This window comes from Helianthus annuus, chromosome 15 (assembly GCF_002127325.2).
Source record: "Helianthus annuus cultivar XRQ/B chromosome 15, HanXRQr2.0-SUNRISE, whole genome shotgun sequence".
Taxonomy (NCBI): Eukaryota; Viridiplantae; Streptophyta; class Magnoliopsida; order Asterales; family Asteraceae; genus Helianthus; species Helianthus annuus.
This window is the reverse complement of record NC_035447.2, coordinates 156,245,358-156,259,962: the sequence shown is the minus strand read 5'-3', so window position 1 is coordinate 156,259,962 and position 14,605 is coordinate 156,245,358. Positions and strand designations below refer to the sequence as shown.

The 14,605-nt window shown below is 34.9% G+C and overlaps 1 protein-coding gene across 1 annotated transcript; it reads left to right on the top strand.

Annotated features, from left to right (window-relative positions):
• Nucleotides 1-288: 288 nt before the first annotated feature.
• LOC110912857 (choline transporter protein 1) lies at nucleotides 289-4,587 on the top strand. The gene is made up of 10 exons (XM_022157676.2): nucleotides 289-568; nucleotides 1,010-1,368; nucleotides 1,465-1,610; nucleotides 2,305-2,488; nucleotides 2,597-2,670; nucleotides 2,786-2,899; nucleotides 2,982-3,338; nucleotides 3,431-3,691; nucleotides 3,996-4,223; nucleotides 4,307-4,587. Exons 1-10 carry the CDS (start codon nucleotides 396-398, stop codon nucleotides 4,490-4,492), a joined length of 2,082 nt encoding a protein of 693 aa, XP_022013368.1. The 5' UTR covers nucleotides 289-395; the 3' UTR covers nucleotides 4,493-4,587.
• Nucleotides 4,588-14,605: the final 10,018 nt, after the last annotated feature.

Below are 14,605 nucleotides of genomic sequence, written 5' to 3'. Positions count from 1 at the left end.
ATTTTGTTTATGTTTACTTGAAATAAAAAAGTAAAATGTTTATTTAGGTGAAAAGACTCAAATACCCTTATTTTTATTTATTAAACTACCAAAATACCCTTTTAGTTAACGAATCTTTTGGATGAAGTTAGAGCTGTGGAGCAAACTGGTGACAAAACCAAAACATCAGGAAGCAAAATATCCATTTTTAAATTATTGGGGTAAAACCGTTAAAACGACCAAACCAGATAAAGCAAAATAAAAGTTTACTCTATGATATTTCCAAATCTTCTTTGTGACCCCCCTTCCCACTTTTTTTCTTGCTTTCATTTTCACTGTCTCACTGGTTTCCCTCTTTCTCCCTCATCACAAAACCCCCTTTCTCTCTCTAAAAACTTCAGCAAGCAAGCATACACATGAGTGGATCAAATGGGAAATACCCATCAAGTGATGGAAATGGTGGTGCAAATGGGATCATAAAATACAACAGGAAATGCAGAGATGTTGTGTTTCTTGTTTTTTTCATAGCTTTCTGGGTTGCCATGATTGTTAACTCTAGCTTTGGCTTCAACCAAGGAAACCCATTAAGGTAAAATAAAAAAGATAAAAAAAAACCCAATAAAGTTTCATGCTTTTTTAAATTCTGCATAGGTGTTGTCAAGTTTTATTTATAAGAATTTAATTATAAATTATTCTTGAGGGTTTTCAAGATTTCTTGCTTTAATGGCTGTCAAGATTTGATTTTTTTAATTAAATTCATTTACTATTTTTTTTTTCTGTATATTTTTTGCCTTTATATTGGATGTTTGATTCTTGGATGTGGAACTACTTTTGGGGATTGACCTATAAAGAATATATGATTTTTGACAAATTATTCATGATAGTTGCATAATTCTTGAGATGTTATAATTTGGGGAACAATTAGCTACATTTTTAATGATTAGGGTTTCAATTTCATGGAAATATAGTACTATTTATAAATATAAATGCTAATGTTATAATTTGGATCATGTGCTAATCTTTTATATAGGCTCAACTTTGGGTTGGATTATAAAGGAAATGTATGTGGAGGCAAACACAAAGATTTTAACCTTGGCGAATTGGAACTGAAATACTATGTTAATCCTAATCAAGTTTATCAAAGTGGATTAAAAAACAGTGGAGTAAAACTGTCTAATGCGCGAACCATATGTTTATTGGATTGCCCGATACCATCGGAAGATTCTTTGAATTGGGTTTGTGATTATCCTGAAGGAGATATTCGTATTTCGTTAGATGATTGGATTGATATGAATTATGATTATTATGCTGACCTTACTCCTGAGTTACGGAACTCTTCTCTTCAACTTCAAGGTCCTTGTTACCCTGTCATTTTTCCAAGCGTAAATGGTATGTTATTAGTGAATTTGTGTACAATCATTCTTTATTTTTTTTATTCGATTATTGATTTGTTAAATGTTGTAATTTGTTTTATTTGTAATGTAGTTTATTGGACTTGCCAATTTATTGATCGTCCATCAAATGTGTCGTTAACACATTGGAAGCAGTTGAATGGGGTAATCATCAATGATGACATGGTCATAGATAAATCTATTCACAACTCCATCAACACACGATCTTCAGTATTGAAGGTATACTCGACCTATGTTGTCAAAGACGCAAGGCGCAAGCGAGGCGCCTCGGCCTCGCCCGGAGCCTAGGCGCAAGGCGCAAAAAAAGCGTGGGCTTTTTTAAGAAAAGCGCACATAGAGAAAAAAAATAAAAAAAAAAATATGTTATGCTTTGAAAATAAATAAGATTCCACATATAAAATTTAAAAAACTATTATATATGCCATTTAAGATCATGCAGCTAATAGTTATCATATATGCCATTTAAGATCATGTAGCTAATAGTTAATAGTTGACCCATTCGACCTGTTCCCCTTCAGGTAGTTTTTTTACTTGACACATATTTGTAAGACATTATGTCGGAATTACCACCTTAAGTATAAACTTGAAATCTGTTTTTGCACTTTATTGAAACTAGACTTTGGGCGACTTAAGGTCCGGCTAACCCGTATGACTTGTTCCCCTTTTAATTATCTTTTTTATTCGGCCTGTTTGAGTAAAAACACTACCCAAGTTTGTACTACACTGAAAATAGGCTTTGGGTGACTTTCAAACCGTCAAAACACATTCCTTTTAGCCAAAGTTTTTGATTTGACCCGTTTGAGATACGACAACCCAAATTGACCCATTCTTAAGTAACTGGATCCAAAATCCCACCCTAGGACTTAATATATTCAAGACTGATATTAACTATTGGTAATTGATTTCATTTCAGAGATATGTTGCGGATGTTGGAAAATCATGGCCCGTGTTGATTGTGTGTGGAGGACTCTTACCTCTACTTTTGTCAATGATGTGGCTTTTAATGATTCGACATTTTGTAACTGCAATGCCATGGGTTACTGTATTTCTGTTTAATGGCCTCATAATATCAGTCACGATGTTCTACTACATGAAAGGTATGATAAAGATCTAATAGATGACTGTATTAATCAATCTTGTAACTTTGGACATGCGAGTCCTTTGATGTAATGTTACGACATTTTCTCTTATGTTGTGTTTTTTAGCTGGATGGATAGGAAACGATGCTATCTCACCCATCATCGGCGAACATGATCCATACTATCATGTTTCTGCAAGGGTAAATTCTTACATTTATCAATTTTTTTTTTTTAATTCATTTACTCACAAAAACGCGTTGCTAACTTGCTAGACATTTAATTATTTACTACTTTATTTTATTTTATTTTATTCAGGAGCAACATCATATCCGTGCAGCTGCTTTTCTCATGACTTGTGTTATGATTGTTGCGGTTCTATCATCTATAGCAATTGTTAGACGGATTCTTATGGCAACCTCAGTACTCAAGGCAAGTATACTCATAAGTTCATAACTTATAATTTATTATCCCACTAATTATGACATCAATATGTGTGAAATAATAACTGCAGGTTGCTGCAAAGGTTATTGGCGAGGTTCATGCTCTAATAATTTTCCCGGTTATACCGTACGCAATCCTCGCAATTTTCTATATGTTTTGGCTATCGGCTGCGCTTAATCTTTTTAGTTCGGGTCAAATAGTCCGCAATGATTGCAACACAAATTGTTGTGCTTATGATCTTAAAGCCAAACGGGTCAGTTGTGATGATTGTTGTGGCTATAGTATCCACTACACGCCGCATATCGCAGCTTCAATTCTATTCCACTTGTTTGGGTGCTATTGGGCTACTCAGTTTATCATAGCATGTTCGTCAACTGTGATTGCTGGTTCCGTAGCTTCATACTATTGGGCTCGCGGGGAATCTTCGGTTAGCCTTTTAGCCGATTACAGATACTCAGTTATTTTTTTTTTAGTTTTTGCATTATATTTTGTCTAATTATAAATCTTTATTTGATTTAGGCAAAGATTCCGTTTCTTCCGGTGTTTTCCTCGATGAAGCTACTCATGCGATATAGCCTAGGGTCGGTGGCGATCGGCTCCTTGATTGTATCGTTTGTTGAGTCAACTAGGTTCATACTTGAGGCCATACGCCGGAGACTAAAGGGTGCTGACATCATGCCGGAAAGCTGGATTAAACGGATGATGTTTCATACTTCTCGGTTTTGCATAAACTGCATTGAGTTGACCATAAAATCCGTAAACCGCAATGCATACATTATGGTTAGTAAAGACCCAATCTCTTTTATTTTTTTTGTAGACAACAATCATAATCTTTTATCTTTTTGTTGACCATAATTTCTTTTTTATTAATAAGTGACGAATTGATTACTATAAGAAAACCAATATTATTCACTTTCAGGAGGTACGTATTTGACCTAACTTGTTTGACCCATTTGACTCGGTTTTATTTTATCTGAATTTATTGATATGACCCGTCTGAGATAAAACACAACCCAAATCGGGGACGTTAACTCTACGGTTTTCACATGTTTTGATATATATACTTTTTTTTTTTTTTTTGCAGATTGCTATAACGGGAAAAGGGTTCTTTAGAGCTTCTGAAATGGCAACTGATTTGATAATTAGTAATATTCTCCGTATAGGCAGAGTAAACGTAATTGGGGACGTTATACTCTATCTTGGAAAGCTGTGTGTGAGTCTTGCAAGTGCACTTTTTGCATTTCTTATGTTGGATACTCATAAATACAAATCATCCCACAACAAGATCACATCCCCATTATTTCCTGTGCTGGTACGTAACATGGGTTTGGGTCAAAATTGAATCTTTGAACAAAACGATCGATACTAACGGGATTTTGTTATTGGATGTTGCAGGCGTGTTGGGGTCTCGGGTATGTGGTGGCTACTCTTTTCTTTGCAGTAGTGGAAATGTCGATCGATACGATCATACTTTCGTATTGCCAGGATGCAGAGGAACACCAAGGGACTGCACATTATGCACCTCCACTTTTAATTGAAACATTTGATGAACAAAATGAGGTGCAAAGAATTGCACAATGAAGGATATGAAATGTAGTTGGATTTGTATTCTAGGTTAGGTTGTGTATGTGCAGAAAACAAGTGAAAAGAGAACAATATGTTAAGATCATTATATATGTGGCGAGCCACAGGTGCAAGTTTTGAATGAATGATTAGGTTCATGATCTAAAGTCCTTTGATTTATTCATCTTTCATATTTGAAATAGATAAGTTTAACATGCTGGAAAGTTTTTGAATATGTACAGTGTGTTAATAAAAAAAAAAACGGTTTACGCCCGATGAACCGTTTAAAGCCTGATTTGGTAGCAAAAAATCGGGTTTGGGCCTGGTCCTGATCTAGCAGTTTGGTACAGGTTTGTGTTTTTTGTGTCAAACTGGTTTCACCCGAACCAATCAAACCATTTTTTAAGGCCAAACCAGTTTTGAAGCTGATCCAAATTTGTTTGAGTGGGTTGGAGTTTTTAACCCTAAATTTGGTTTACAACCCGAACCGGTTTGGGCCAAAGCAGTTCGAGCCTAAAGGTAAAATAAATGGAATCGATGAAACCGGGTATTAGATCACGACATCAATTCCCGGTTAGAAAAATGTTTATTTTTTTTTCTTATATTATGCAAAAACAAAATTGTTTAAAAATTAAATTTGTTGTGTACTTTATAAAAGTAATTTAGATGAATTACAACAACATGAATTCGTATTAATACAAATTCATATATTATCAACTTGCAACATTCTTGTGTTATGCATTATTGGTTTATTCTGCATCTTATGTTTGTAAATCTGGCTTTGCAAAATTTTTTCCTTTTGTGGGTATTTAATGCTGGGTTTTTCTAGGTTTTGGCTTCACTTTGAAGCTTTCATCTTTTGTGGGTATTTAATGCTGGGTTTTTGTGGGTTTTGGCTTCACTTTGAAGCTTTCAGCTTCTTTTTCTAAACCACCGACTAAAGATCACCACCTTGATGGCTTGATTTCCTTCCGCCGTCAACGATTGTCGGAGTTGGTCTGATCATTTGTCTCTTCGTGGTTTCTAGGTAGATTCTTATTGTTGTGTTGGTTTCGTTTTTTTGTGGGTTTTGTCGTCGTTAAATACAACAGTGATGTGTAAAATGTTAATTATACTTTAAAAACACCAGTTTAAAAGGTCAAACTAGCTCAATAACACACAATCGGCAGGTGCACCGGTCATTATGCAGTCGAGTCGGTAAGACTGGGTATCAATCCGTGGACACAATGGCATGACTCTCGATACTAAACTTTTGTCTAGTCCTAGTCTAGTGAATCTGGATGGATTTTCAGATTTTATCAACTAAGAAAACAAATAAACAAGCAGATACGGAAACATAACACAAATAGCAGATTTGGATGCAGTCAGATGATGGAAAAGTAGCTACCTAGACAAGATGCATGTCAACTTACTTACGGTTCTCGGAATGGAATAACTAAGTTTTGGCTACCGTGATCTTAAGGTTCACTAAACAAGACCTAAACTGGCTGGCAGATCATTCTCCAAACATGCCGCGATCTAGGGTCAAGAAAAGTATATAAACTCACCGGTTAATGTCAGATCACCTCTCGATCTCTCTAACTAGATTACGGTACTCTAATTGTTGAAAATGAAGATGATGGTGATGTAGATAAGGAGTTTAACCTCTTGGATCATACTTTCCCTCCATCAATTTAACCAAAGGATCATTAGGGAGCATCTTTTACCAACAAGAAGATTAGTCAACAAGAATTAGGGTGGTGGGTCCCCTTGGGGACGGTCACAATTGGGGGGGGGGGGTGTCTAGTTTGGTTAAAAATTGTTAAGTGTTCAAATGTGAAAATAAGTATTTCTAAGTTAGGGGTTGTTATATGTTTAGGGGCTTTAGTTGTAATGCATGATATATGGTGAGTTTTACTAGCTTAATATTGCTAATCAACACTAACTAGTTTGTATTTTTGTGTCAAGATAGTAATCGGGTGTTTGTTTCGTCATCGGATCACTAAAAGATCAATATTTATAACTTGTATAGCATGTGCACTTTTGTGTCTTGATAATGTTTCCGATACTTTTTAAGTTATTCTTGGCATTCAAACATTATTTCTGAATATTACTTGAACTAGTGAATGCTGATTTTTTTGCTGAATTATGCTGATTTTGTTATCTATAGCTAGTTTCAGGTAGTTTTTAGTGTTTGTTTGCCTCCCGGAAAGTATTAACATAACCCCTTATTTTTTCACATGGGATTTAGTATAATATTGACTCCGGAACTCAATCTGTGTCCTAAATGTGTCGTATATCTGAGTACTGAACCCATGTGAGCACTACTAGTCTAACTGGTAAGTGTACTAGTCACTCCTGAGCACTGTCTAAACTGTTTCAAGTCGCGACCAGTAAAAATGGATAACATGCATCATAAAATGTAGTTGTGAGTTCTCTAAATGTATGTCGTGAAATTATGCACTTCAGATGTTCAAAACACATAACCACATAATATTAAACACTGTTTTAACGGTACCGAAATTACCTGAAAAATGCCAGTTGTCACACTGACTGGGACTGGCGTCCGGAATACTATTGATTCGTAGAGGATTTTCTATCTATATGGGTTAAAAAAATCAAATCTTGGACTGCAGAGAAACAAAAAAAAATGTATCACGTTCACCCACATAGCAAAATACAAAGCCCTCACTAACATTGTTGCCAAATTAACATGATTAGAATCTCTTCCGAAAGAACTCGGCGTAAACACAAAATTTACTACTACACTCTTGTGTGACAATCTTGGTGCAATTAACTTCTTCAAATCTTGTGTTCCACGCTCGAGCAAAATATGTTGAAGTTGATTTTCACTTTGTAAGAGAAAATGTTGTCAAGAAAAGTTGTGTGTAAAACTTATATCTACAGGAGATCAAATTGCATACATCTTTACGAAACAGCTACCAACTCATAGACTTGTGTTTTTACTTTCCAATCTATAGGTTGCTCCCTAACTTTAGCTTGCGCTTTAGCTTACGGCGGACTATCAGACACACATATATGTAATGTGACAACTATCAAGTTTGCATGCATCCGTACAATTATTAAATGATGATTAGTGTTTAATGACTATGCTGAATAACAATTAACTGCTTTCTGATTTCTGCATCATACTTACATGTGCATCACATTTCATATTGTCATATCATTCTTACATACAAACTTTAGTGACATAAACGATGCACAAAGCACAGCTAGCACAGTTAGCGGATAACTCAGAAAAATGCTGATGATGTTCAGTACATAGACAGACAGTGTTTTGAGACCCCGTAAGGGCCAGAGACCTGGTACTACACTAGTATGGTGTGTAGGGAAGTAAGGACCATAAAACTGCGTCACTAGGTGATAATTTAAGTGCCGGAAAGTGCCTAAAACCCACTCAAAGTGCAGAATTCTGCATATTTCAGCAAAATTCAGCTTTTTAACAAGCTAGTAATGTGCAAAAAATATGGAAAATGGTCCTGAGTGCTTTCCTAAGTGTCGGGAATTAAAAGTGTCACAAAAGGGTAATTAATGAACACTAAACGGAATAGTTTGACACTTTAACGAACCGGTATCTAACCGAACAACCGGACATTACCCGGAACACCAAAATATTGCTAGAAGCATTGTTTAATTATTTCTTGGCTAGTTATAATCCCCGAACACCTTAACACACTATATAACATACCTTATGCATAACACCTAAACTAATACACTTAGTTTTAGTCTAATTACCTACTTATCACTACAACTTACACTTAGACCCCCCCCCCTTATATTTTCGGTCACAAGGTGTGGCCCCACTTGTGATCTCCACAAATCTTTCAAGATTCCTCTAAATCTCCAAATAATCTTCCTTGGATATTCTATGGATCTTGCTTGTACTATTAGAGACATTGTAACCAATGGACAAATCAAGAAGGTGGATATAAGAAGACATAAGTTCATCTTCATCACAACACCATCTTCCCTCTCTCCCCCTCCATGTTCTCGGCCCAAACAAGCTTCCACACCACCACCATTTTCATCCAACTTCAATCCACTCTAAGGTGCTAAAAAGGTGTAAGGAGCTAAGTTAGGAAGCTTGGAGCTTTCGGAAGTTGAAGGACCTCCATCAATTGCTTTTATCCACTCCATATTCATCTTGTGTTCTTTCCTAGCTTAGAGCTAGTAGTAAGATCCTTGTAACCTTTGTTTACTTCTATTTTAGTTGGGTAAAAGATGTAACATGTTGTAAATCACAAGAACACTAAAAGACATGAACATGAATCTTGAACAAAAGCTTAGCATATGATGAAATATGGATGAAATGATGTTGTTTAGTATATGTATGATGTTTAATTGTTATTTACTTGAGAATATGATGTTGATCATCATATGGAGCTTGTTAGATTGTGATTAAACACATGATCTAGCAAGTGGAAGGATGATTATGTAAGAAAATAAGATAATCATCTTCTTGTGTAGACATGAACTTAATGAATAAAATGATTTCTTGGAAGATGATAATCAAGTGAGTTGTTAAACTTATAGATCTAAGACTTATGAATGGTTTTCCTAAAAGAACCAAGTTAAAAATACAATTTTTAGAAGATCTTGGTTTTTACTTAAACTTACACTATTTTTAGTGATAAAATAAGTGTAGAAACACTAGTGAAACAAGAAGATCTCACAAAGAAACATTTTTGTAAAATATGTTTACAAGTTGTAAACATATAAAACTTTCAAGAATGAAGTTTATCAAGAAGTAAATATATTTTGGAGGGTAACTAAGGCTACTAAACATACCACCAAGTTACTACAAGTTTTTACGAAAACTCAAGTTCATGATCTTTATGTAGATAGCTTGTTTTGCACTTGGTAAGTATAATATTGTTTAGGGATTGACTATTGATTGTTGTTATGAGGTTTTTTTTTTTTTTTTTTGAAAAGAAAATGGTATGCTTTAATAGCATGGACACCTCCATTTTCAAAGGAAACTATAGCAAAATTTTCTAAAAATACAAACACTTAGAAAATATTTTCTAAACAAGTATTTACAAGTATGTTTTAAACTATGTTTTTCAATATAAACTTTGCCATAAACTTTGTTACAAAATACAAGTATTGGAGGTTGGTTTTTGTAAATAAAAATGGATAAATATATATATATATATATATATATATAGAATATATATTTTATATGAAAGACACTTGTGTGAATATTTGTATACTTTGTGGAATAGTTATATTAATTTTAGGGTAAAATAATATAACTTACAAATACCAAGAACTTACAAATCCAAAATAATACCAAAAATCACAAGGAATAAATATATAAGTTACACACTTAATATTGCGAAACCGAACGATAGAACGTAACTTACAAAATATTCCGGAAAATACCGTTACGAATATATTTTTGGTAAATATTACTTTGGAAACGAAAGAATTGAAAATATGATTTTTGTACGTATTGCCAAGTTATGTCATATTTTCAACAAGAAGAAAATATATTATTTTTGGGAGATAGAAATATATTTTCCTAGTATATTTAGAAGATATATGATTTTTGGGAAAAATATATATATTTTCTTGGAATACATTATTTTGGACAAAATAAGTTTATATATATTTTCTAAGTAAGACTTGAAAATATATTGTTTTGGAAATATATTAGGAATATATTGGCATATTTATATTTGGAATAACACACCGGAATACGACGCCAATACATGACAAGATATACAAATACAAGGATACGGATAAACATGTATGAGATACCCTATCCTTGGGAAGGAAATACAAATATAAATACTTGGGAAGTACTAAGTTGTTATATATTGTTTTAATAATCAATCCAAAATTTAATACATATAATTTAAGTTAAAATATTAATTATTTTAACGAATAGTTATATACTTGGAATAATAACGAAGACACCTTAAAACGTAACTCAAAGGCACTAATCAATACTAAGACCAGGCACGGCCCGCTCGTCTAACGGACCGTAGTATGCATGTAGGTAGTCGTGCGTTCTAGAGGAAGCTTTGAGTTACACCGAATACAAGGAACGCAAAACTGTGAGTTCATGTCCCCTTTTCTTTAAACTGTTTTGTTTATTAACTTCGGGGGTGAAATACATGTTACAAAAGGTTTACATACAGATACAATTGGTATGGTTAGCCTAGGAAAGAACCATAGATCATGTGAGTGGGTAGGCGGATACTTGAGGCCATTAATCCTCGTCGTAGGACCGAGGGACATGAGTGATAGATCTATTCGGGTGTAGCGACCCCCACTCCTGAGTCCGCTGAGTGGACCATCCAGCCGGAAGCCCGGTACAACTCTGCTAGGTTTGAGTCTTCCTGCATCACTTCACACATATCAATGACCTTGCAAACCATTGGTGATCTTTTCCTTGTTGCTTTCATACCGGGACTTATAAACTTACATACATACTTACAATGATTTCAAAGGTTATACATACACACAAAATGAACACATGAACTCGCTCAACTTTTGTTGATGTTTTCAAACTACATGTATTTCAGGGAATTTGTAAGTGGATCTGGCGGGGGTTGGAAGTTTTTATGCTGCGTTAAGAATAAAGATGTCATCCATGGTCTCTAAGTTTGGTCAGTGTGTCTCTTTCCTGGACAAGACACGCCCTCCAAACCATGGTGCTATTTAATATTTTGATGAGTCCTTAGTGAACTCATAAACATTTTGTATGATTGTAAAACCGGAATTTGAAGTCTACGTTTTTAAAACAATGTTGCTATGTTTTAAACTTAATTTATGGATGACGAATCTATGGTTTTATCATTTAGTTGATGTTATGATTGAATGCAATGATATTAAGAAAGTCACACCATAATCACGCTTCCGCAAAAGTCAGGATGTGACAGCTTGGTATCAGAGCTTCGAACGTAGCGAACTAGGATTCTTTCTCGAGTCTAGACTACGATCATTAGGGCTCTCACGAAAATGTTTTACAACATGTTTTCATTGCATACACAAAAACGTCCAGATCTAGGGAACAAACATTCTTACAAACAAAAGACACAAATCACATTTCAAAGAATTCGTTTATAATTCAGTCTTAGAGACCGGGGAAGTTCAGTCTTAGAGACTGGGGAGGTTCAGTCTTAGAGACTGGGGAAATTGAGTCTGAGAGACTGGGAGTTTAATCTGAGAGAATCAGTCTGAGAGACTGGGTAGTTCAGTCTAAGAGACTAGGTAGTTAGTCTGAGAGACTAGTTGGGACAGTTTGGGAACCTGGGTGTTTGAGTCTGAGAGACTGGGTGGGTTAGTCTGGGAGACTAGAAGGGATAGAAAGTTTCATGAAGAATAATGTAAATACATGACTACATGATAAATTACTCTTGTTTGCATACGCTAATTGTTAGTGATTACTATGGATATACATGCTATGACTATCATGTACTGGCACACATGTCACCTTGATTAGAAAGCGGGTTGTCAGACATTGATGACCCTATGGCCGCCGCCACAGATAATGAGACTGCACCTGCGCCGGAAGTATTTGCGTCAGACACTGAGAGTGATCCTGATATGATGACCAAGGACGAGGACGACTTCCAACCATCCGCGCTGCCAGATTTTTGGTGATGATTTACCCTTGCTGATGGCTTCTCTGACAAGAATCCTTTTGTCACTCGGGTTTCAGTCCATGACCACTTCACCACTAGTCATCCCGATGGTGAACACACCATGGCTCCGATCCTCGACAATGCGACTCCTGTGGACATTCCTTCCGAAGGTTGGCTACTCGACGAATAATTGATGATGACGTTGACATGTTATTTATGGTCCTCCTGATAACGCCCATTATGATGGAAAGTTAGACGAAAACGTTGTTACTAAATTCACTTCTTGAGACCCCTGTTAACAAGCTATCCTCTGGTTCTTGCATACATTCAATTTCAGACTCCTTTGAGACTGTGACATCTGCAACCTTACAGACGGCCGGATTACAGCTTTCTACTACTGACGCAGACGACGACGCCGTTATGACTGCTGCACTATCACCCGCTCGAGGCACCACACCGTTACACGACCCAGAGCCTGCTCCTGAGCTGTCACACCCCGACCACGTAAAACAACAAAACATGGCGGAAACGTCGGGGAGTGTTGTAACAAAATCATTGTTTCACAACCATGGAATAAATAATTTTGTTTTATTGAATAAATGAACTCATTGTTTTAATACAATCAAACAAGTACAACTATTATCTTTCAAGTTTTAAAGTTGCTAAGGCACGAGTCCATCCTAAGTGTAGCATATATCATCAATCATCACAGAGCAGTACCTGAAACATGTGTAAAAATAGGTACGTCAGCATAAAAATGCCTGTGAGATACATAGGTTTTATTGATTTAGGATTCATGACTTATAAGTTTAAAGAAAAGGTTTTAATAAAAGTAGTCATGATCCTTGAAAAAAGTTTTCTTTTATAAATCATACTAAAATTTATAAGAAATCAGATTTATAAATCATACTAAAATTTATAAGAAATCAGATGATACAAAATAATAATACATAGGTAATTAAATAATTAAGTAAAATGAGTTTGTATAAAATGTATTGTTTAAAAACAATATTTTGATAAAAAGATTTATAGTATATATAAAAGTATACTTCAATTTTAAGAAAGTTGAATAAGTAATATATTAAAATATATTTCAGTTCCAAAACCATTAACCCAAGTGTACTAAATAACGCCACGGTATGTAATGCGATGAAAACACTTATATATAAGAAGTACCAGCGGCGTATCTACCATGTTTTCATCACATTACACCCGTCCCGTTATCTAAACACTAACCAAACACCAGTCATTAAGTAAATAGTATATTAACCATACTTTAGTTGGTAACATAAATAAGTTTTCAGTAGTATATCAAAAGTATACTTTGGATTTATAAATAACATATTAAACTATGCTTTGGATTTTGAGAATAACATATCAAACTATGTTTTAATGATTAACAAAATATATGTTGGTTTTGTACAATATCTCATATGAGAGCATATCAAACTATACTTTTGGGAGTACAACTTAATATACAAAAATAATGTGATTTAAGAATTCATTCAGACCTAGTGCATCAAAATACACCTTTGAGACTATAGAAATACCACAAAGTCAATCCCTATTTGGATAGAGCAACAAATTGGTTTCAGACATTCCATGACAACAGGAATGGGGTGTCAAATCCTATAGTTCTATATCATACTACCAACCGGTCTGGTGAACAAAAATAAGTACTATTCCAACAATTAATTTTATAATCTTTGAAAATCAGTGTTTAAACCATAGATAGTCATTTAGTTTGTCAAAAGATAAGTACTAACATGTATAATCAATTATACTTTGAAATCATGAAAATAACAGATAGGTACACATGCTTCACCCCAAAACAGTTGAAAACAGTAAAAGAGGGGACTATGTACTCACTTGAGAGTGCTTAGAAGTCTTGAACAACTACCAAGCAAGCTAGAGGAGTCCAGGAATCAAACGGCACCTAGTATTGATAACTACATAAATAAACCGGACCTAAATCGGAAGATCGGATAGGATGAGGTCTCGTAAACCAAATGAGTATTGGAACTCATATAATATGGTCTAACAAACCCTACATCCTAAAATGAAACCTATCCTAAGTGCTTTCGACCCATTACGACCCGTTTAGGTAGCTTATGCTACTTTAACGCGTCGTTCGCGTAAAACGCGTTTGGACCGCCTAACTAGCCCTATGACAAGCAAGATATGCCTTAACATGTTTAAATATGTTACATAATCAGTTATGTGACAAAAATTTAGGTTACATATGCTTAATTACCAATTATGTATGAAAAGGGCATTTTGGTAATTTACCTAAGGCATATAAACTACCTATCATACAACTACTTAAACGAAGTGACCATAAGGTATAACCTCAGAAGGTTATTCCCTATACAACTATGGTCACTAAACATGTTTGGTCGGGTCCTAATGATCGACCAAACGGGTCTAGTTCGAAAGTCTAAGCGGGTGTTTAGTCCGCTTGACTTACGACTCTACACAAGCACTAATCTAAAAAGTGACGAGCTAAACATGTTGAAACATGTTTAACAAAGTTAGA

What these genes read in the sequence shown, in the direction of transcription:
- LOC110912857 (XM_022157676.2), top strand. Translation starts at nt 396, where the DNA reads ATGAGTGGATCAAATGGGAAATACCCATCAAGTGATGGAAATGGTGGT. An exon ending in CATTTTTCCAAGCGTAAATG is followed by an intron (nt 1,369 to 1,464) that starts GTATGTTATTAG and finishes TTTGTAATGTAG; the next exon opens with TTTATTGGACTTGCCAATTT. An exon ending in GGGCTCGCGGGGAATCTTCG is followed by an intron (nt 3,339 to 3,430) that starts GTTAGCCTTTTA and finishes TATTTGATTTAG; the next exon opens with GCAAAGATTCCGTTTCTTCC.